The sequence below is a fragment of the Heliconius melpomene genome, chromosome 4, assembly GCF_056956725.1.
Source record: "Heliconius melpomene rosina isolate 202511_hmr_F chromosome 4, ASM5695672v1, whole genome shotgun sequence".
Classification (NCBI taxonomy): domain Eukaryota; kingdom Metazoa; phylum Arthropoda; class Insecta; order Lepidoptera; family Nymphalidae; genus Heliconius; species Heliconius melpomene.
In genome coordinates this window covers 9,306,037-9,328,580 of record NC_140392.1, presented here as the reverse complement: position 1 = coordinate 9,328,580, position 22,544 = coordinate 9,306,037, and the positions used below count along the sequence as shown (strand labels likewise).

At 34.6% G+C, this 22,544-nt stretch overlaps 1 protein-coding gene across 1 annotated transcript; it reads left to right on the top strand.

Moving 5' to 3' along the window:
* The first annotated feature begins 7,122 nt into the window (after positions 1 to 7,122).
* LOC146539676 (cytochrome P450 6B2-like) lies at positions 7,123 to 22,309 on the top strand. The gene is made up of 9 exons (XM_085208099.1): positions 7,123 to 7,523; positions 8,790 to 8,988; positions 10,540 to 10,857; positions 11,913 to 12,031; positions 16,655 to 16,756; positions 18,247 to 18,462; positions 19,307 to 19,446; positions 19,743 to 19,842; positions 21,820 to 22,309. The coding sequence occupies exons 1-9, from the start codon at positions 7,232 to 7,234 to the stop codon at positions 21,987 to 21,989; spliced, it is 1,656 nt and encodes a 551-aa protein (XP_085064225.1). The 5' UTR covers positions 7,123 to 7,231; the 3' UTR covers positions 21,990 to 22,309.
* The last annotated feature ends 235 nt before the right edge of the window (positions 22,310 to 22,544 follow it).

Genomic DNA, 22,544 nt, shown 5'->3' with positions numbered 1-22,544 from the left:
TTTCTTTGTCTGATACACGGGAAGAAAATGAAACCTTAAAAATAAATTTTATTTAGAGGAGTTCCTATATATATACTCTAGTAATTTCTTTGTACGTAATCTTCAAATAAAATTAGTGATCAACTGAAGCCTTTATTTTTGAATAAATATATTCCTCGCTTCTAGATCATAATAATCCTATGTATATTAAACTTTTGTTTTTGATTAATAAACCATGATTAACATCAAAAATCACCTGATCAAGTGCGAGCCGGACTGAAGTCTCCCGTCATCGAGGGTTCCGTGCAAATGTTAATGATTATAGGATTTGACTTACAACGGGATGTGTAACTTATAAAAGATTTATTTTTATTTACCTCAAATAAAAATACAAGATTCTTACTTTCGATTTTTTCTTTTATTATTACTGCAAGTCTCTTCTTGCCAAATTTCAAAAATTTAATTTAAATAATATTATGTATTTATTACACCGTGATTAAAATTGAGAAATTTTAATTAGCCAATGTTCTCATTTTGTTTAAAATAAGTTTGTAATAATTTTTATACAAATTTTTCCTTCTTGGATTTTTTTCTTCTTGTATTGTTAAGGTTTCATTTCATGCCAAATTTCATAACTGTAGAGACTTTTCAGGGGAAGTATCCCATAGGTTTTGATTACGCGAAGAATGTTTTCATTGAGAAGATTGGAGAAACTGTATAACAATCTGAATTATCAAATTAAGATGATTACAAAACTAATTTGCAAATTAAACATAATTAACTACATATATATATGTTTGTACATATTTAGATAAATATAAACTTGAAAGTGGTGACCCACTGACTGGTTGCGACACGCGTCAATGGCCGGCCGGCCGCCATCCGGTTAGTGGTGGGCTCGTTTCTTATTTTTTAACTAGCTCTAGCCTGTGACTTCGCTGGTGGGGTTAAAAAATCAGGTTCACGGTGTATCCCGCATATAGGGAACCTAGTGTTAAGACACTCTGTTACGGAATTGTCGCTTAATTTTGCGAGGCATTGCGTGTTGAGTGGCGGAACTTAACGCTGGGATTTTGTCTTGGTGCCAGAGCGAAGAAATTAAAATATTGAGAAATAATTCATTTCCTCGAGTGGGTATCGGACCCACTATCATCGCATTACAGTCACTCCCTTGTGCGACGACCTGCTGCCCGCTAGGAGTGGTTGAATGGAAATAATTGACTAGTACTAACTAGTGAAAAATAATTATTGTGTATCTATCCATCCATCCATCAGCCTTTCAACGTCCACTGCTGGACATAGGCCTCCCCTAATTCTCGCCACTGGTGGGAGTTCAGGAGGTCCTGCGCCCTTTGAAACCAGCGGATTCCCGCTGTCTTCTTAAGGTCGTCGTTGTTAAGGTTATTGTGTATGCCAAATTCTAATTCCCCAAAAATCTTTGGGTACATTGGGGCACTTCGAACCGAGGAACGTTGTGCAACATAGCTTACCTCCATAAATAATATATTTCTATTTCATTTTGTAACATAAAAAAATCGAGTCCAATCAGTTCTTAAGGTAACTGAGTTGAGCGCGCGCAAACAAACTCCTCAGCTTCATATTAGTATAGATATTGCCCTTGCAAAATGCGGGTTTATAGTATTTACTATTACTACATCACTACAAAGTAAAACTTGTGTAAGATGTTCAACTTGAGAGCATACCGAAAAGACATGGTGATAACACACTACGTTTACCACTTTTTGTCTCATTTCGAGACATTACAAGAGAGATTCCTTTTTTTTATGAAACAGGAGAATAACGATATATTTTATTTAGTTTCACGCTGCATAACGCACAAAGCAGGGTAGGTAGAGAGAACTGGGAACGTAGTGCTGAGATACTCCTTTCTCATTAAGATATTTCCTTTCGCCATTTTCCGCCGAATGCTTGGAATTGTGTCTCTAACTCCGTTCCTACAAACACTTCAATACCTCCAATTCAGCGAAAAGTGGGAAACAGAAGTAATGGGAACGGAGTGACTTATTACAAGGTTCCTAAATACCCCTCGCCTGCCCTCCAATGCGTGAAAAAATGAATCTAAAATAAAAAAAACAAATAAAATATTCGTAATTACCAAATCGACATGCAATAAGACAGTAACGGTCGTTAGATGAAACTACCGCAATGTATGTAATATGTATGAATATATAACAACTTAGGGTTTTACGTAAAGCACCCAACACGCCAACATTGACCTACATGGGTTACCAAATGGCTTATATATGATTTCGAAGCATTTTTTTTTCACTTATATAACAATCTTCATATAGCTAGCTAGTAACCAGGTCAGACTATTTGAGATTTCGCCATAAACTAATTTGAAATATGTTAAATGGAATTGGGTAAATAAAAGAAAAACGTGCGTTTGTAAACGCGACAGGTAGTGGGTTCGATCCCCGATCGGGTAAATTAAATATTTTATATTTTCTTTTCCCCAAAAGAACGAATGTCTTAACAATAAGTTGCGTGAAAGATATTACTTTAAATTTATTTTTATCATGAAGTTTACCCACTTTAATCATATTTTAAAATAAAATATGGCTATCATTTTATATTGAAAAATGTACAGGACAAAATATATTAGTATTCTTTTGCAACATTTTTCGCTGTAAAGAAAATGCTGGAGATATTCTCACGAAAATGTGTCACGAATATGAAAAGAAATAGCTGCCCGGTGTGGTGGACTATTTAAAAATAATATATCAACTTCCTTTTACATATATCAAATTGAATTATATTGTGAAATAGAATAATCATCTCTGTTATGGGAGGTGTTACTTACTTAATTTCACCCATTTTTAAATATTTGGAGTGTTTTTAGCTTCACCTGTATTTCGCACACAGCAGTGTAGTCTTAGGAAACCTAGGGTTAAGAAATTCTATATACTATTTTGACCCAAATTCTAAAGGATTTGGGTGTTGTGTTGCGGAACACAACGCCGCGCTTTGAGGCGCGGACGTGAGAGCGAAGAAATGAAAATATTAAATGTTTTAGTACCTCGATTGGTGATCGATTCCACAATCTGTCGTGTTTACATGCTTGGGCCCTGCACCACGCCATTTTTAGTCACACTTCCTTAGTGAAATAACTTGACTTGCCGAGATCTTAGAAAAAAATATACTTATACTAGCAACCGCCAGCGGCTTCGCCCGCTTGAACTACACAATAATTTATTCAATATACTGAATTACTTTATGTTCTAATATTTCTTGTTTGCAGCGCACTTAGTGATTTCTAATATGCACATTTCGATAACTTTGGTACCGTATTAACGTAATTGTTATAAGAATTTTGAATGGTTTAAAAAAAAGGCAACCTACATTACCTACTATTTAAGATCGGCTATAAGTATTTTTTTGTAAATACATATATTAACGATTTTTTTTAGAGCGTATATTGCAAAATATACGCAAAGATATGGTTATTTATTTTTTTACTTTTTTTTACTTTCACCATATTAACATATGTATTAATAAATAAAAAGAAATATAAGTATTAATTTGAATTATTCAAATAATTTACAATTGCATAAACAGACTTAAAGACGAAATAACTGACCTTGACAGGGATTCATTCCTGATAGGGCTCTTATCACGTAAATTTTTATTATAGAACATTATTAATTTAAACAAAAAAAATATTATTCTTTGCTTGCTTTGCTTTACCGTTTCTAGTAACTATCAGTTAGTATCGCGGTCATACGGAAAGCAAGAGCAAGTTGATATCAAAGACACTGGGAGTCAACTGCAGAGCGAGATTATTACTTTACGTCAAAACACCGATTGGTAATGTAAAGAGCCCAAGATCGGCCTCATAAACTTCACGCTGTATCCAGCGCACAGTGGGGTGGGCAGAAGGAATCTAGAGCTAAGATACTCCGTTCCCTATTTTCCGCCGACTTCTGGAGGCATTGCGTATTAAGTGATGGAACTCAACGTCACGCTTTGCCTCGACACCAGAGCGAAGAAATGAAAATATAAATTTAAATAAATATTTAATTTCCTCGAGTAGACATAAAACCTACAACCAGTCGCATTTACTATAACACTTTTGTGCTTCTGCACCACGACTGGCCTCTTTATCTTTATTTTTTCAGCTTCACGCTGTATCCCGCACAGAATATAGGCAAAGGGAACCGAGCGTTGAGACACTCCTTTCCCCACTTTCCACTAAATTTTTCAAGGCATTGCGTGTTGGGTGGCCGAACTTCACGCCTGGCTTTTGAATTGCTGCTAGAGCGAAAAAACAAAAATATTAATGTACAATAATGCATTACCTCGAGTGGAAATCGAACCCACACCCTTGTGCCCCTGCGCCACGAAGGCCTATATTTTTCATGTCCAGTTTTCGCTTTTATATCCTTTAATTATATGTTGAATATGAAATACATTATATAGTTAATAGATGTTATAACTTATATCCCGAAAAACACACCCTCAGGGGTCGAATTTCGAAAAAAAAACTTGTTTCCAAATCCATGTCAAATTCCCATCTAGGGTAGCACGTAGACACTAAAATAATTCGTATGTAAAATTTGAGACTTTTGACCAGCACTTGTAATTACGAAATTGCACATACAATATCAACCCCAAAATTACATGCTTAGGTATCAAATTTAGCAAAATCTCGTCTTAGTTAACAACTATTTCCTATAAGTAACGCTCATGCAAAATTTGAGACTCCTAGCACTTATAGTAACGAAGTTTCATACAAACTATCAACCCTAAAAACCACCCTTTAGGAGTGGAATATTGAAAATTCGCGTCCCCGTGTGTACTTACGTCCTATAAGTAACGTCCATAGAAAATTTGAGACTCCTAGCACTAATAGTGACGAAGTTTCATACAAACTATCAACCCTAAAAACAACCCTTTAGGAGTGGAATATTGAAAATTCGCGTCCCCGTGTGTACTTACGTCCTATAAGTAACGTCCATAGAAAATTTGAGACTCCTAGCACTAATAGTGACGAAGTTTCATACAAACTATCAACCCTAAAAACAACCCTTTAGGAGTGGAATATTGAAAATTCGCGTCCCCGTGTGTACTTACGTCCTATAAGTAACGTCCATAGAAAATTTGAGACTCCTAGCACTAATAGTGACGAAGTTTCATACAAACTATCAACCCTAAAAACAACCCTTTAGGAGTGGAATATTGAAAATTCGCGTCCCCGTGTGTACTTACGTCCTATAAGTAACGTCCATAGAAAATTTGAGACTCCTAGCACTAATAGTGACGAAGTTTCATACAAACTATCAACCCTAAAAACAACCCTTTAGGAGTGGAATATTGAAAATTCGCGTCCCCGTGTGTACTTACGTCCTATAAGTAACGTCCATAGAAAATTTGAGACTCCTAGCACTAATAGTGACGAAGTTTCATACAAACTATCAACCCTAAAAACAACCCTTTAGGAGTGGAATATTGGAAATTCGCGTCTCCGTGTGTACTTACATCCTATAAGTAACGTCCATAAAAAATTTGAGACTCCTACCACTTATAGTGACGAAGTTTTATACAAACTAACAACCCTAAAAACAACCCTTTAGGGGTGGAATATTGGAAATTCCCGTCTCCGTGTGTACTTACGTCTTATAAGTGACGTCCATGCAAAATTTGAGACTCCTAGCATTTGTAGTAAAGAAGTTTCATACAAACTTTCAACCCCAAAAACAACCCCTTAGAAGTCGAATATTACAAATTCCCGTCTTAGCGAGCACCTACGTCCTATAAGTAACTCCTATGCAAAATTTCAGATTCCTAGCACATGTAGTTTCTGAGATTTCGTGATGAGTGAGTGACCTTTCGATTTTATATATATAGATAGATTAGAAATTGTATTATTTGACGTAGTTTTTAAATATTGCCCTTGATTGTATCTAGGGATTCGCCCGCCTGGTTAAATGGTAATAATTAAGTAAGCAGTTGTATGTGAAACTTGATACATTCCAATTGTCAGAAGTAGCTGAGAGCACAGGTGGATTACATAGAAACATTTAACGTGATGTAATATAGCCTAACCTTCCCCGATAACTAGACCGTGAGAGTTCCTGAGATTAGAGCGTACGACTAAACATACCTAGATTATTTTTTATTTTCACGCATGTCCCAACTAGACAACTGCGCAACGGTTGTTTCTTTTCTTTATAAAATTGCCGTGTCTCTTGCATATTGCAAGTGGATCGTGAGAACCTTCATTGAAATATTCATTAATAAACGGTGAATTTCTCGGTTTTCTTCAAAGCCCTGGATTCCTTAAATAGGAGAAATATAAATATTTTGAAATATATGTAAACATTTCATATGAGAATTAAAGCCACAATCATTACTCTTACAGAACTAGTATCGCAGTGTCAATATATAATTTTAAAAAAGATACTAAACGGGTTATATACCTACTCGTAGATTAAAATTTATTGTAAATTATCCTCGTAATAAGACCAGTCGATAGGGATACAAGCAGTGCAGTCACACACTGCAAACACTACATGTTATGGATTCCATTAACACTCGAAAAAATGGAATATTTAGCATTTTCATTTCCTCACTTTGATAACGAGGCACAGCAAAGCGTTGAGTTCCACCACTCAATATCCAGAATTCGACGGAGAATGAAAACCGAAAATCTCTTAATGGCAACGCAACGTTCTCTTAACGGCAATCCTGTTATGTGCGGGATTCAGTGTGAAAAAAAAAACCTCTTAATTACTTAATTAAGGTGGAAAGTGTGCAGCCGTCGGTTTGTCCGGTCGGTCGAATCATGGATGACTGCTCAATTCGTTAAAGTAATTCGACAACTAGTTCTCCAAAAATCGCATCGTTCTAGCATCTAACAATCTCGTAACTTTCTCTGTTACAGCACCGCAGTTGCGCATGTTTTGTTAACACATTCGACGGCGCGCGCGCGTCTGACGGTCGGATCTGACTATTTTTAATTTTAAAATATATTTTTCGTGAAATACATAAATGAACTTAATTCTAAATTTAAAAATATTTAAACGACGATTTAAATTTAATAATATATTTTTTTATTTTGAATTAAGAATTAGGATGAATGATTCGATATCGTAGTCTGTAAAAAATAGAAAAAAAAAACAAAAAGACGCGGCAATTTCATTTGATGAATATGTCACAATAAAAAATATCAAACTGAACTGAAGAATAAAAATAAAAAACTTTCATTTGAAATATAATGTGAATAGTGAAAATGTTTGGATTCAAAAATAATTTAACACAAATAGTGATTTTCCTTGTATGGATTTTACAATATTATGCATTTGGCAGTGATATATTAAAATATATTTTAATAAGTTTAATAAGTGCTAGTGTAATATTATGTTTTCTAATGTACGACTATGACTATTGGAGAGATAGAGGAGTGTTCTCTCCGCCAGCTCTGCCTGTTGTCGGGCATATAGGATCGGTGGTCGCGGGTAAAGAACAAGGTGGCGTCTGCTTACAAAAGATATACGATAAGTACAAGAATAAAAAGTTCTTAGGTACGTTGATTTTTATGTTTTTAATGTTTATTATTGTTTAAATGTTATATATTTAAATTAATGGGAATGGAAGTGTCTAAATGAGTACGGAGTGTCTTAACACTAGCTTCCTAAGTTATTCTTGCCTACTTTCTTATTTGCTGGACACAATGTGAAAATAAAAAAAATATATCAAATAGTAAGTGAGATGCAACATAAAAAAATCTACATTTTAATTGAAAACATATAATTAAAAGATATAAATTCGAGATACCGTAAAGTACTTAACACGTCTGGTTATCTCTTAAGGGTCGGGTACCCTATTAGAGAGATAGCCATGATTACAAAATCTTGGTGCAGTTCTGGTTTAACGACGCTTATCAGATAGCGGTGATAATTGGAGGACCGTCCTTGACTTCAACATTCCTGAGGGAAACGGGGAATATCTCGATTTTCGTAGTATTTATCGGTGTTTTCTGCCACGATGGCCTCAATAATATGTATTATTTTGCTAGGTATATTTTAAAATAAACAAATAATAAAGTTATAGTAATAATAAATTAAACTTTATAATGTAATAAATGCTCCGTAGTGCAGTTAGGTCGGCCGCAATAGCAAATAGCAATAACAGTTAGTGTAATTGAGAGAATTATACAATATTCTAATGTTGAATAGAAGTTCATGTTGTAGAATTAAACGAATTTTATTTGTAACAAAATAGAGATTATTGTGGTGCAGTGGTACAATTTCTAAGTGTAATTAATGTTTGTGGGTTCAATTCTCACTTAGGAAATACTTGGGTCTGATCAGATAAAACGCATTATTGGTACTTAACACAGAGCTTCTCCAGATTGGGCGGAAAGTGTAGAAGGGAGTGTTTTTACAACTCCAATGTACATTAATGCCAGAGATTTGATAGGCTATAGCGAATTGTTGAAAACGCGATGTTAGTGGGTTCGATTGAGATCTCGGGGGAATTAAATCCCCATGGAGAAAGACTAGATTCTGTCTGTCTGCCTAGTCTACTATATGCAGCAGCAGCTATGCATGTGGAAGAGATGTAGGTTCAATTCTTAAAATTCCTGTACAAATATGTAATTAATTCCTAGACCCCAAGACTCACTTAAATAAAAAAATGCTTGCACTTAATTCTCTTAACATTAGGTTCCATCTGCTTTGTGTGATTTTCAGTGTGAAATTAAAAAACCTTGCTATATGAGGGATACAGCGTGAAGCTGAAAAAAAGGTAAAAACAAATACTTAAAAAAATACTATAATCATTTACAGGTATACACCAATTCTACCGGCGTACACTCGTCATATGCGACCCTGAACTTATAAAACGAGTCTGTGTAAACGACTTCATGTATTTCACGGACAGGGGTTTCTTTTTCGATAAGGAGCTGGACCCTTTGGCGGAGTCTGTCTTATATTTACAAGGAAACGAATGGAAACGACTGAGGGCGAAGATATCGCCGATATTCTCGTGAGTATATATTTTTATATTTATATTTCCATCAACAAAGAGTTCTTTATTTTGTAATTACTTCGCTTAACTACAACTGAGCGCGATCATTTCAACTCTTTCTGTTCGCTCGGCCTTTTCCGCCCGACTAATGCAGTATGCAGTTTACTCTTTCGAGTTCAACATGGTCCTTAATGAGCCCGCTCCGCTCGAACGGAGTGTCTTACCACTAGTTTCCCAATCCTCGTTTCCACGAGTGTGGATTAAACAGATGACCATAGCGCTTATAGCGTGATGACGCCCTGAATAATTTTTACTACCCAATAAATTTAATTCTCTTTAAATTATATTTAAATGTTAATTATATTTTACTGTTAAGTAAGTGTATTGAAATTTAAATAATTCAATTTATTAGAAGAAAACATATAAAGCAAATATAGGAAATATTATTGTACCACTTCCTCTTTGCATTATATCATTACTTAATACTTATATAATTAAATACGCTTCACGCCTTAATCACATCTGAAACAATGTGGTGCCAGTGGTTAAACGTGATAAAGCGCGGCGTTGAGTTACGCCATAAAAAGCGTTATGCGGGAACAGAAGAAAAAATAAAATTAAAGTTTCTAATCTAATATAATTTATTTGCTTTAGTTGCAAAATGTAATTTAATATATAATTAATGTCTGAATAGCATTCAGGCCGTTATCGTTAGTTGAACGACACTGTTTAGTACAAAGAGTAGGCTGCTAATTGAATAGCTTGTTAGGCTACTTGGCTTTCTCATACGAGGTACCTGAACACTAATAGGTAAAATTTTCTTGTTATTTTGTAAGCAGAGGGAACTTAGACACTTAGTGTTAAGACACTCCGTTCCCATAAGACTTCTGTTCTCTGCTTTCCGCCGAATTCTGGAGTCATTGCATTTTGAGCCCATGAGCCCACTCAACTACGCTTTGTCTCGTTATTAGAGCGAACAAATGAAAATATGAAATATTAAATTTCCTCGAGTGAAAATTGAACTCACAAACTGCCGCGTTTACGGTTACACCCTTATGGCCTCAAATTGAGATAGCGGTAGGCAGAGGGGACCTAGTGTTAAGACATTAATTTCCCCAGTTTTCACCGATTTTCGAGGCATTGCGTGTTGAGTGGTGGAACTCAACGCCGCAAAAGATGTAATACGGCACGGACGAAACGTAATAATCAAAGAACTGAAGTAAAATTTTGCTTTAAAGTATTTAAAGTTAAACTTTAAATACTTAATATGTCTAAATTAGCGTCTCAAGACTTTAATAATACATATTATATTGGTCTTATAAACCGGGAGTCATGTCACGTTGCTGTTAACTAATTGGAATTACGAGAGCTTGCCAGGCCGCAGGCAAAATCTAGATAATTAATGTACTTTATAATTATTCAGTAGAATGTTTGCCGCACTCACAGACGCTAATTACCGTTTAACTAATATTGTATAAGAATATCAATAGCAAGTGAGTGGTGATTTTAACATCTTCTCTCCATAAAGGTACATACTACCTAATTAATATGTTATTTTTGTAATTTCAGACCCATCAAGTTAAAAGGCATGCTACCATTACTAGAGAGCACTGCAAACAAATTCGTGTTACACGTACAAAATATGTTTTCCAACACAAACACCAAAAAAACTATTCAAGAGGAAAACGTAACAAACGAACGAACAGACATTTTGAAAGAAAATAGTATGGAAGTAGATTCAGATGAACTTATAGGAGGTTATACTGCGGACGCGATAGTGCCGTGCGCGTTCGGAGTCAAGAGTCATGTCATGGATAATCCTAAGGATCCCTTTGCGGTCGCTTTGGGCGCCTTTTACGAGATATCGTTCTCCAATATATTTGAAAAGTGAGTATTTGTTTTTGTTAATGTATGATTTTTTCACGCTGTATTCAGCTCATAGCAAGGGAAGTAAGGGGAACCTTGGAAACCTAATGTTAAGACACTCTGTTCTAATTATATACTTCCGTTATATATATAAGGTGGGGCCTTCCCCGAATTCTGCGACTATTATGTCGAGTGGCAGAACATAACGACGTGCATTGTCTCGATATTAGAGCGCAGAAAGGATAATTTGCGACAACTTGTCGCGTTTAAAATCTCACGCTTGTGCTCCTGCGCCACTATTGAAATATTATTACTTTTGATGTACATATCTATGTATTTACAAACTCGATAAAAACTGTAAACTACACTGGGACGTGTATTTTTATTTTTTCTGGTTTTAACAGGAACCGACTGAGTTTCTAACTTTTAATTTTACTTTTGCTTCCTAATTTTGCATAAAATGTATTTTATTTTTAATTTCATCATATATATTAAATGTTTTGCTATTTGCACAATAACATTTAATAGCTCCATTACACGGAAAGTACATAGGTAATAAACGTATAAATTATAACATTTAATAACTTAAATCCTTTTAGATTTCGATAGTCGATTACAAATCGATGATTACGTTTCTTAATACGAGTTTTTTTTTTCTTTGCTATATATCTAGTTATATTCTGATGCGTGAAGAAAATACTTATTTTTTCAGCTTTATGATGTATGCCGCATATAGCAGGATAGACAGAGGGAATCTAGTGTTAATACACTCCGATCCCCCTTTTCGCCGAATTTTCGAGGCGGTTTACGAGGCAGCATTGCGTGTTGAGAGTTGGAACTTAACACCGCGCTTTACCTCGCTGTCGAAGAGAGATTTATGAAAAGAAATGAAAATAATCATTAATAATAATTTATTCACTGAGTCGGAATCAAACCCGCAACCGTCGCATTTGCAGTGACATGTTTGTGCCTAATTTCATTTCATGTCCCCAATTATTCATTTTTTCATATATCTATTATGTAGAGAAAGTTTTCTATTACAATCTTTCGTAAAGATATGGTGTTTATTTTTCCAGAACAATGCGCCACCTGTGGCCGGCGTTTGTGCTATTTTTCAAAATGAGGATAATTCCAAAGAAAACTCATGAGTTTTTTTATAACATTGTGTCTAATGTCATCAAGGACAGAGAGAACGGTGAGTTGAAAAGATGTAATTCGTCATTTTATTTTCTTCATATCTAAATATATTTCTTTATGTGTAAAGTTCTACTAGTCAAGAGTTAAATAGTAAAGATATACTAGATAAATAAAAACAATAAACTGAGGTCGTCGTGGCCCAAAGGCATAAGCATGTGTCGGTTAAAGCGAGAGGATGTAGCGTCGATTGCCGCTCGACGAAATTAAATGTGTAATTTTTTTATTTGCCTCGACATCAAAATAAATATTTATTAAAATAAATATTTATATTTTTCGAGTAGGGATCGAACCCACAACTTGTGTTTCGTGACTACTCCATTTCCATATTATTTTAACTAAGCAACATATTAAAATACTTTTAGTTATTATGTAAATGAAATAAATATTAAATTATTATATTAAATACTAGCGGCCTGCTCGCGGTTACACCCGCGTGAACTATGTTGTTATTAATTTCTGTCTCCATGACTACGTCCTAGTGACGTCTATGCAAAATTTAAGACTTCTAGCATTTGTAGTAACGAAGTTTCATACAAACTTTCGACCCCAAAAACAACCCCTTAGAAGTCGAATATTGTAAATTCCCGTCTTAGCGAGCACCTACGTCCTATAAGTAACTCCTATGCAAAATTTGAGATTCCTAGCACATGTAGTTTCTGAGATTTCGTGATAAGTGAGTGACCTTTCGATTTTATATATATAGATGTAATACATATAGCGCTGATGAAAATTAATTATATTCGTGAAATATTGCAATGAAGAGTGTGTTAATTTGACTGTATTAAATTTTAATTTAAAATAATTGTTTTACAGACTGAATTAAATAGTAATTTATATTAATTTAAAATTATCACGCTTTTTTCACATAGCAAGGTAGGGAGAGGGAACTGTGAGGTCTCTCCGTTTCTCGTCCGTCCCTTTTTACCTTCTATGAGTCTCTACAAGACTAAGTGTAAAACACGAGAATCGAGAAAGGGAAAAAAAATCACTCAAGCGCGAGTTGGACTCGTCTATCGAAGGTTCCGTATTCTTGGTTACGATTTTAGTAACGCGGCAGGTTTCACACAATATGCAGCAAAATCGATGCATCCATGAGCGCTCGTGATTGCGATCTGTGCTTCAAGGGACTACAGACCCGGCCTATCTTTTGAAAAATGGTCTTGAAAGACGGACAAACAGACAAAGCGATCCTACGATTATAAGTGTTCCATTTATTCCTTTTGAGGCACGGAATTCTAAAAACGGAATTGAAAACAATTCCAAGTGTTTTCAGATTAGGAGTCAGATATATCGTCTACGATTTGTAACGGTGTCGAGCAACAAATAGCTCGGTGTGCGGACGTCGAATTTAATGAGAGTAATCAAGTGCGTCCACTTTATATTATTGGTGTCGATCGTGTTTTTGTTATTGTTTTTTAAATCGAGATTTTTTTTATATATTTATAAAAAAAATGGGGCCGTTCGTGCCTTAGGGCCAAGGGTGTGATTGTAAACGCGACTGGTTTTGGGGTCGATTGCCACTCGAAGAAATTAATTATTTAATATTTTCATTTTACCGCTGTGGTGTCGAGGGAAGAACGCGGTATTAAATGTCTCAACACTAGGTTCCCTACCTTGCTAAATGCGGGATCCAGTGTGAACCTGAAAAAAAACCGCCTCTCTTTGTTTCCATATATAGCAGAGTAGGCAGAGAGAAACCAGTGTTAAGACATTTCATCCTCGACTTTCCAATCGAATTCAAGATAATTCAAGTTAAGTTACAGAACTCAACGCCGCGCTTTGCCTCGTTGCTATTTACCAACCGACTGGAAATCGAAACCACATCCTGTCACGCTTACAGTCACACGCTTGTGCTTCCGCGCCACAACTAGCCGAAGCCACTATATTTACAGTCATATATATATATGTTGTCCCATTACATCCCCCCATTAAACCCCCCATTTTCCTTTCCATGCACCGTAGTATCTCTCACAAAGTAAGATATTGAGTCGAACAAGCGAGTGTATAATTGAGTAAGGCAATTACGTTTCGCAATCAAGCCTTCCCCCTTGTCTCGTGCGATCCGAGCGGCGTGCAAAACTGGGGAAACTGCATTTTATATGAACACACTGTTTATTGGTGTTGAATTGTTATTTTCCTTTGTTACTATTTTACTTTATTAGTGATTATATTTGGTCTTTGAAGTGTGTACTGTATACGCATGTTATGGGTTTGATTCCCATTCGGAGGAATGTATGATCGAGCGGCGAAATGTGGAGAACTAAAGGTATTAACACTAGATTCCCATAAAGTGGACTTTTATAATAATATCTATATTTCGACCTGGAATGGAATGGATCACTTACCATCAGGTGACCCGTATGTGAGTTTGCCTTGTTTTTTTTCCAAAAAAAGCAATACTTCAACTGACTGACTATACTTTTTCTTGCTATTATTGATTGCATATTTCGCATTGTTTGAAAATAAAATATTTAATTCTTTGCTTGCGAACAATGAGATACCTAATCTCATTTATTTCTATTCTTATTAAATAAAGTACATAAAGTTATTTAAAACAGCATTAAATTTAGTAAAATAACATTTTATGTATTACCAGGAGAAGTTTAATTTCTTAAATAGACTTGTTTATAATTATACCTCAGCATTTGTAGCGTCTAATTAAAACAAAGACTAAATAATTATACATAATTAAAAATTATAATTCAACAACTTGTCGGTATTTAGAAGTATTAAAAAATATTAAGAATTGTTATAGCGCAACGAGCATGGTTTAACATGAAACGTGATGAATGTGGGTTGTGGGTTCACTCAAGAAAATGATTTATTGTCATTTGCTGTTAAGACGTTGAGTTCCGCTACTCAACACTAAGTAATGTCTAAAGGTTGGCTAATTGGAGAGGGTGTGAAGAGGGATACGGAGTGAAGGAGAAAATCTCTCTGTTGACACAGAGTGTCTTAACACGAGGTTCCCTGCCTACCCTGCTGTGTGCGGGATACAGCGTGAAGTTGAAGCCTTAGCAAAACCCTTACTTCCCAACTGTTATAAACATAAATGAGGAGGACGTGAATTTACTATCCACAAATATATATCCTAATGCAAATTGCGGTGCAAATTGCTGCATCGTTTTACCAAATAGACTATTTGTTTTAATAGTAACTAATAAGCGAATACACTGTTCCAGTTTAGAGCGTAATAGCCAATAAAATTATTGAGAACACCAGATTATCATCTTAACGCGAAATGGACGGTGTAGTTAAGCTGTAGCCTGTATCTATTACATACGTACAATTTGCCAAACATTTGGCAAAACCTTGATTGTATCTATTATGGTTTTGGGTTCGATTCCCATATTTACTTTTCACATTTCTCCAGTCGTCGACCGGATCGGAAAAGTAAAACGGTTGAAAAGTGGTTAATGAAAAACCCAAATCCGAGTTCAATCCCAAAACACCCAAATTCCAACCCAGTCCCCAATCCCTGAGTGGGAACCGAATCAATAACCACGTTTCTGGCAGACGCAGCGCCATGAAATGGTCTAACTTTAAAACATTGATTTTTTTTAAAAAGTTAGCTATAGTACAAAGCAATCACTTGATTACGAGTCGTATTTGAATAACTCAATTAAATTGGATCGTTGGAGGACCAATTTAGTTTCTGTCTTAGTTTCTAATGGACTAACTATATTAGATTGTAAGTAACTCCGATAAACCATTTATGGTGTTCTTGTAAGGCACATATAAATGAAACATTTATCTTGTGGTTTTCTATTTCGAGATAATTGTGTTAGGAATTCCTCTATATATAGGTATTTTTAAAAGTTTTTATGTATTTAAGAATTGCACAATAAGAAACATAATCTACATAAAATTATTTTTTTCGGATCTATCAATATCCTTTATACTTTTTATTTTTTAAAGTTCTGTCAATTGAAAAAAGGTAGAAAGTTATCACGCAATATACGTAACTTTTAAAACAGCTTAATTATTTTTTAGCTTTTTGCTGTACCCGCACATAACAGAGTAGACAGAGGGAGTCTGGGAATCTAGTGTTAAGACACTCCGTTTAAAACAAGACACTTCTTTTTCCCACTTTCTACAGAATTCTGGGGGCATTGCTCTGAACGCAGAATTGCTCTGAAAGCATTGCAGAACGAAGAAATGAAAATGAAGTACCGGTTTAATTTCCTCGAGTGCGAATCGTACCCACAGTCTATCGCGTTTACGATCACACTTCTCTGAACCACAACTGACTTCAAGCTTTATAAACCGTAGTATTTTTTTACTGTTACATAAACCCAGGGTGGGTGGACGGAGAAGTAAATATATATTTATTTGGATTCCTACAAATAAGCAATGCCCAGATTGAATGTCTAGTCAAAGCTAGGTTCAGGCTTTCAATAAAAATACAATACAACTCAAATAAGTTTGATTTTGCGGCAACAGCGCCTTTGAGAAGCGGTATCTCTCACTGCAATACGTAAAAGAGTAAAAACGTTTAAGTTTATATGACTATTTTAGTTTTAGTATTAAATTTAGTTAATGTTACGCATTTTTACCTTTATCTTTTATTAAACTAGTCATAAAATTGCACCGTGTATATTATTTTTAAATTGGATTTTAGGTGTTCAAGAAAAACGTGGAGACTTTCTAGACATGATGATGGCGTTGCAAGGGGAGGACAAAAACAATAACGTTATAGATAAGGACAATGACGTTAAAATCAGTAAGTATATTAATTACTACATATTTAAAATAAATTAAATTGTGTAAAGGGTTTGTGGAGTCCGACGTGCCTCTGCGTCAGTGGCGTGCGACTGTTAACACGCAATGCCCCAAGAATTCGGGAAAGTGGGGAACGGAAGGTTCTTAATGCCAGTAAGATATAGAGTGAAGGTAAAAGATATGTAAAAGGTTAAGGCCATGATCGTAGCGCAGTAGACTCAGGGATATAAATTATTTTGATTTTCTCGCTCTGACACTTTGCACCAGTTCAAGGTCACGGGTTGGCGGAATCTAAAAACTGTAATACTCAATATATGGGAGATAAATTTCATCTAAAACTGTAAAAATGTTTTTCTTTGTGATGTGGCTCAAAATTAAATTTTAGAAAGATATACTAAAAATCGACATAACAGTATCACTTATATTGAGTACAATTTCACTAAGTGATATGAACCAAGTTATTGGAAGTTGGGTTGCCGCAAGCTTTCTGTAGATAAAAGTTACATTTGAAGAGTATTTGTACTAGTACATACTTTTTTATTAAATTGTTTAATATTTTTACCAAATTAATATATGTATAGGTATTTTTTGCGAAAATTGTAGTTTAAAATCATTCACCACTCATTAGTTAGCTTTTAATATGGAATACGCTTATTATAATTACGTACCTACTACAAATATATATGTTACCAGTAATCTCTATAATTCAGATATTCTATGAAATACCTAGGTAATATATAAAGTACCTGGAGTGACTAGGTAACAAATAAAAAAATATAAATATTATTTTCCATTACATATTTTTCCTAGCTTATGTATACAACCTAACTTATCATGCAGTTAATAACTGGTAAACCTGTAGCTACGGTTTCGTTAGTAATTAAGTACCAATAAATATTTGCCTGCCCGCACGCTCCACCTTCCTTGCTCTCATCTTTATATATATAACTGGCAGCGCCTTCGGTATTATATAGAATACCTAGGCAACGTATAAAATAAATACTAATTCATACATTACCTATACATTACCTAGACATTCTATGCAATACCGGATTACACACATTGTCGGTAACATATTACATTATATATGAAATACAAGAGGCACATTCCATTTCCACAAGTAGCTCTGACAAAGCCCCGCGAGCGCCGGCGCTAATACGCGTTGTTGTCGAGCTCGCCGCCGGCAACTACCGTATATGTACCATCCATATGTTACCATCTGGATATACTTCACATAGATTTCGGTGTAATGGAAATTATATATTTGTAAATTGTATTCAACCAGCCAGTCGTGACGCAGGGGCACGAAGTGTGACAGTGATATTGACTGGTTGTGGTGGTGGTTCGATTCCCGCTGGAAGGAATGAATTATTATTTATTCATATTTTCATTTCTTCGTTCTGTTCTCGACGTTGAGTATAGCAGTGACAAGGTTCCCTCTGTCTATTATGATATATGCAGGATGCAGCGTAAAATTGATTTTTTTTGCAGCTGAAATGGTAATAGCGGCCAACGCGTTCATAATATTTCTGGGTGGTTATGAAACTACGTCGTCGACGCTAGCGTTCCTCTTCCTCGAGCTGGCGGCGCACCAACATATACAAGACAAAATGAGAGAGGAAATCGAGCAAGTGTATAGAAAACATGATGGGAAAATGAGTTCGGAAATGCTACAGGACTTGACTTATATGGATATGGTTATTCAAGGTAAGAATTCTCGAAAATTTGGCGGAAAATAAAGAATGGCGTGTCTTCTTACTACGTTCCCTCTACTCCCCCACTGCATACAGTAGTATAGTAGTAAGGAGAAGGGAGGTAGAGGGAACCTAGTAGTCACGCTGTATCCAGCGCTATACCACCGGATAAAAAAGATTTTGATTATTTTAGATGAACCATAAATAACATTTTCAATATCATCTTGTCAATGTAGAGTTCTTAAAAGAATTCTTCTTTCCCGTCTAGTTAAACAAAGTAGAACTTTCACATTGTGTTTCCGAAAGTTCAAACACTAAAAGGTTAAAAAAGTTTCACATAGTATAAAGTTTGACTTTCACAGAAAAAAATACTTTTAAAACAAATCTTTTTTCTTTTTAAGAAGTTCTTTTAATATGAATAGTGTATGTTTCAACCAAGAAAATATTATTTCATTATATGAATGTCTTTAGAAATCGCTATTTACCTAATATAATAATACTGAATTGGTACTTGATTAGGAATAGAAAATTGAACTATAACAGTTTATAATATAAATCTATTTAATAATATGAAACCTCTAAGCCAGGGCTGTCGTAGTACAGCGCGCGCTTCATGGGATTGATTTCTGCTCGTTCGAAACAATTATTTAATATTTTCGTTTCTTTGCTCTGGTAACAATACAAAGCGCTGCTTTGGGTTTCTCCATAACTTGAGGAAGTTAAGACGGAATGTCCTAACATTAGATTTCCTTTAACTGCTATATGCGACATACAGTGTGAAGATAAATAATAATATGTAAAATAAGAATGAATAAACATTTTGATAAGCAATTTCGTTAAAAACTTTTATATTTCAGAGACCCTAAGGCTATATCCGCCATTTCCCACGATACAACGTATTTGTACCAAAGATTACCAAATCCCGGGCAGCAGTGTGGTCGTTGAGAAGAATACTATAGTTGTATTTCCCACACTGGGACTTCATAGAGACGAACAGGTGATTATAATTGTGTGCTTTATTGACATTTTATTTATTTCTGACTTAGTACGGTTACTATGTGTATGTCTGTGGCATCGTAGTTCCTAAACAAATGAATTAATTTTGATCATTTTTTTTATTTGAAAAACAACAAATTTGTTTATAGTTTTGGTTTGTTTACTTTTAAGTCTTTTTTTTTTATGTCAGGAGTTTGTAATATTTTTTTTTAGGTAATGAAGTCTGACGATATGTTGTGAGTTCTAATATAATCGGTTTCTAGTCTTAGTCTCTATATGTAATTGTTTTTTTTCCAGTATTTCCCCAACGCTCTGTCCTTCGACCCGTCCCGCTGGCACGCGCCGCCGCCGCCCGCCGTGTACGCGCCCTTCGGGGACGGACCGCGTTACTGCATCGGTGAGTACGCGTGTAATGTAGGGTTAGCGTGTGACTGTCAACGCGACGGTTGTGGGTTCGATTACTATGAGCATCGCTACTGAATAAACCAACTTGTATTGTATATAATAGTAATCGCTAGTAACGATTTTTTGGTCAATTATCAAGTCTTATTTGGTGATAGTGGAAACGAGTCTCACTCAAAGTAATAATAAATTATTTTATTTTTATATATATATATATTTTATTTTAATTTCGCCAATTAGTGCATGTGTGTTTCGAATTTAAATGGAATGTGGCCAACAGCGTGCCTTGAATCTAAAATTTTGTCTGTCCTCTACTAGACACCATTCTACATAGGATACAGTGTCGAACTCAAAAATAATATAGAATAGAATAATCGTTATAGTACACATAAAAAAATATTTACTAGATTTACAAATACTTTTTTAGATGCCTTGATCTTTTTTTGTTTGCGTGAACTTTAAGACGTAAAATGGAATCGTTTTATCCCATTCCCATAGAAATTTTAAACTCTCGTCGCTTTGTATTCGTACACGCGCTAACCTACCGACTTACTCATCCTGAAATTTAGTTTAACGAATCAAGAACGTTTTAAAGTCAACTGTAGAATAGCTGTCCAGATTTAATTAAAGGATTTCTTTTCATGGGTTTTCCCTTCATAGGAATCGAACTCATACCGTCACATTTATAGTCCCCCCTGCGCCACTACGGTCTCAATACAATCTAATATTTAATATTTACAAAGCATGAATACAATACAACTAATAAACTAAGTTCTGAACTACAATTGTGGGTGTTTAGTTAACTTGGGAGTGGAGTCCCCGACGTTTGGAGTTAGTACTCTATGTAGACTATATAACTAACTATTGCTATTAGTATGAAATATATTTAGTTTAGTAAAGTTTATTCTAGTGGTAACTTGTTCTAATCCTCAATATATTTAATATATGATGTTGTTTAAGTAATGAAACTTAATTTAATTTAGAAAGGTCGATATCGATGATTATATGTACAATCTCCTCTCGGATTCCTCTCGGATTTCTCTGCTCTGTTAAAAACGTAGAAAAAACGCGGCGTTAAGTTTCGCCACTCCCCACAAATCTTACTATTATTACTATCTCACACTTCTTATTTCTGCGTAACACAGAACACTAATTGTCTTGATACTAGGATCTTTTCTACATTGATTATGCTGCACTTTGTATGAAATTCGCCGCGTAATCACGACCTATTCCCTAATAGGTCGTGATTACGCGGCTTTGCGGCCGCACTTTCCGTAGACCTGCAGTTATGAAATATGTCACGAAGTAAGAACTAACAATACAAATGAGGAAAACATCCTAGAACTGAACATTCATAGGTATTTCATAGCAAAAAAACCATTACTAACTTATGTTTGTAGTAAATTTTATATTAAAAGCGTGCATACATTACAAACTTAAGTTTCTCAATTTTTATAAATAATACTTCTATCTACAATACTGTAATTGTCAGTTGATATGGAAGCATCGGTGGGCAAGCCTCCTGACTGGAACTTAATCGATTTATTTTCAAAATATAAACAATACGTAGAGAAAACAAAAATTATGTAAGTTAAAAAAGTGATAAAACCAAGTTATTCTTATATGAAACGGGTGTTATCGCCAGAAGAATGTGGCGCGGGTGTAATATAAAGAAATCTTTGCAAGCATTCCTGTTAGTCTCAAGTGACCTGCTACGAAATTCTAAACAAGAACAAATATTAAGCTATGTTTAATAAAGCAAAATATAACTTATTAATCAAATATATAAGAAACATATTTGTGTGTCTGTTCGTTTAATTTAAATAAAATAATACTTAGAAATTGTTGAACTGCTTAGTCATTTCAACTAAGTTGTTGCTTCAGCATTTTTTGTATTGTAATATAATAGATATATTTATCTTTATCATACATATATATATATTTAATTTTATCTATTTACTTTTCCAATTAGGTAAGCGGTTCGCGTTAATACAAATGAAATGCTGTCTTGTAAAGCTGTTACCACATGTGCGGTTCAGCCCTGCGGGACGTTCGGAGCGTTTAACGCCGTTCGATGTCGACTTAAAAACGCCTATGACGTTACACCCCGCCGACTCTAAAGTTACTATTAATTTGTTATGATAACATTAATTATATACATATGTAGATACATGTTATATATTTTTGAAATATGTCTTAGATTTATTATACGAAATTAAAATCTTAAGGCTAAATTCTAATTTTTATCGTTGTAAAGGTGAATAAAACCTTTTTTTTTAAATAGTTATAGATACTAAAAAGATATTAATATTTATTATAAAGTATATTATATATGTAAAATTTGTTATTGATATTCATAATATGTATACATTAAACTTACAATTAGACATAAAAATAATATACAGGTTGTGATATGTTTATTATAAAGTATTTAGTACTGTAAATACATTTTATAAGTTCTAGCGATTTTTTATTATTTCCACCTCATACCCTACATCCCTGACTCTTTATTGATAAATTAATAATAACATTTATTTTTCATAGTGCACATTATCATAGTGCATCGTCTTGAAGATATCTTCTAATGCCAATATTGAACAACTTCGTACGTAATATCTTCTATAGATATTAGCAGTAATTTGGAGGATATGGAAAATTGAGCTTTCCATTGTTCCTTGCACACTTGCACAAAATACG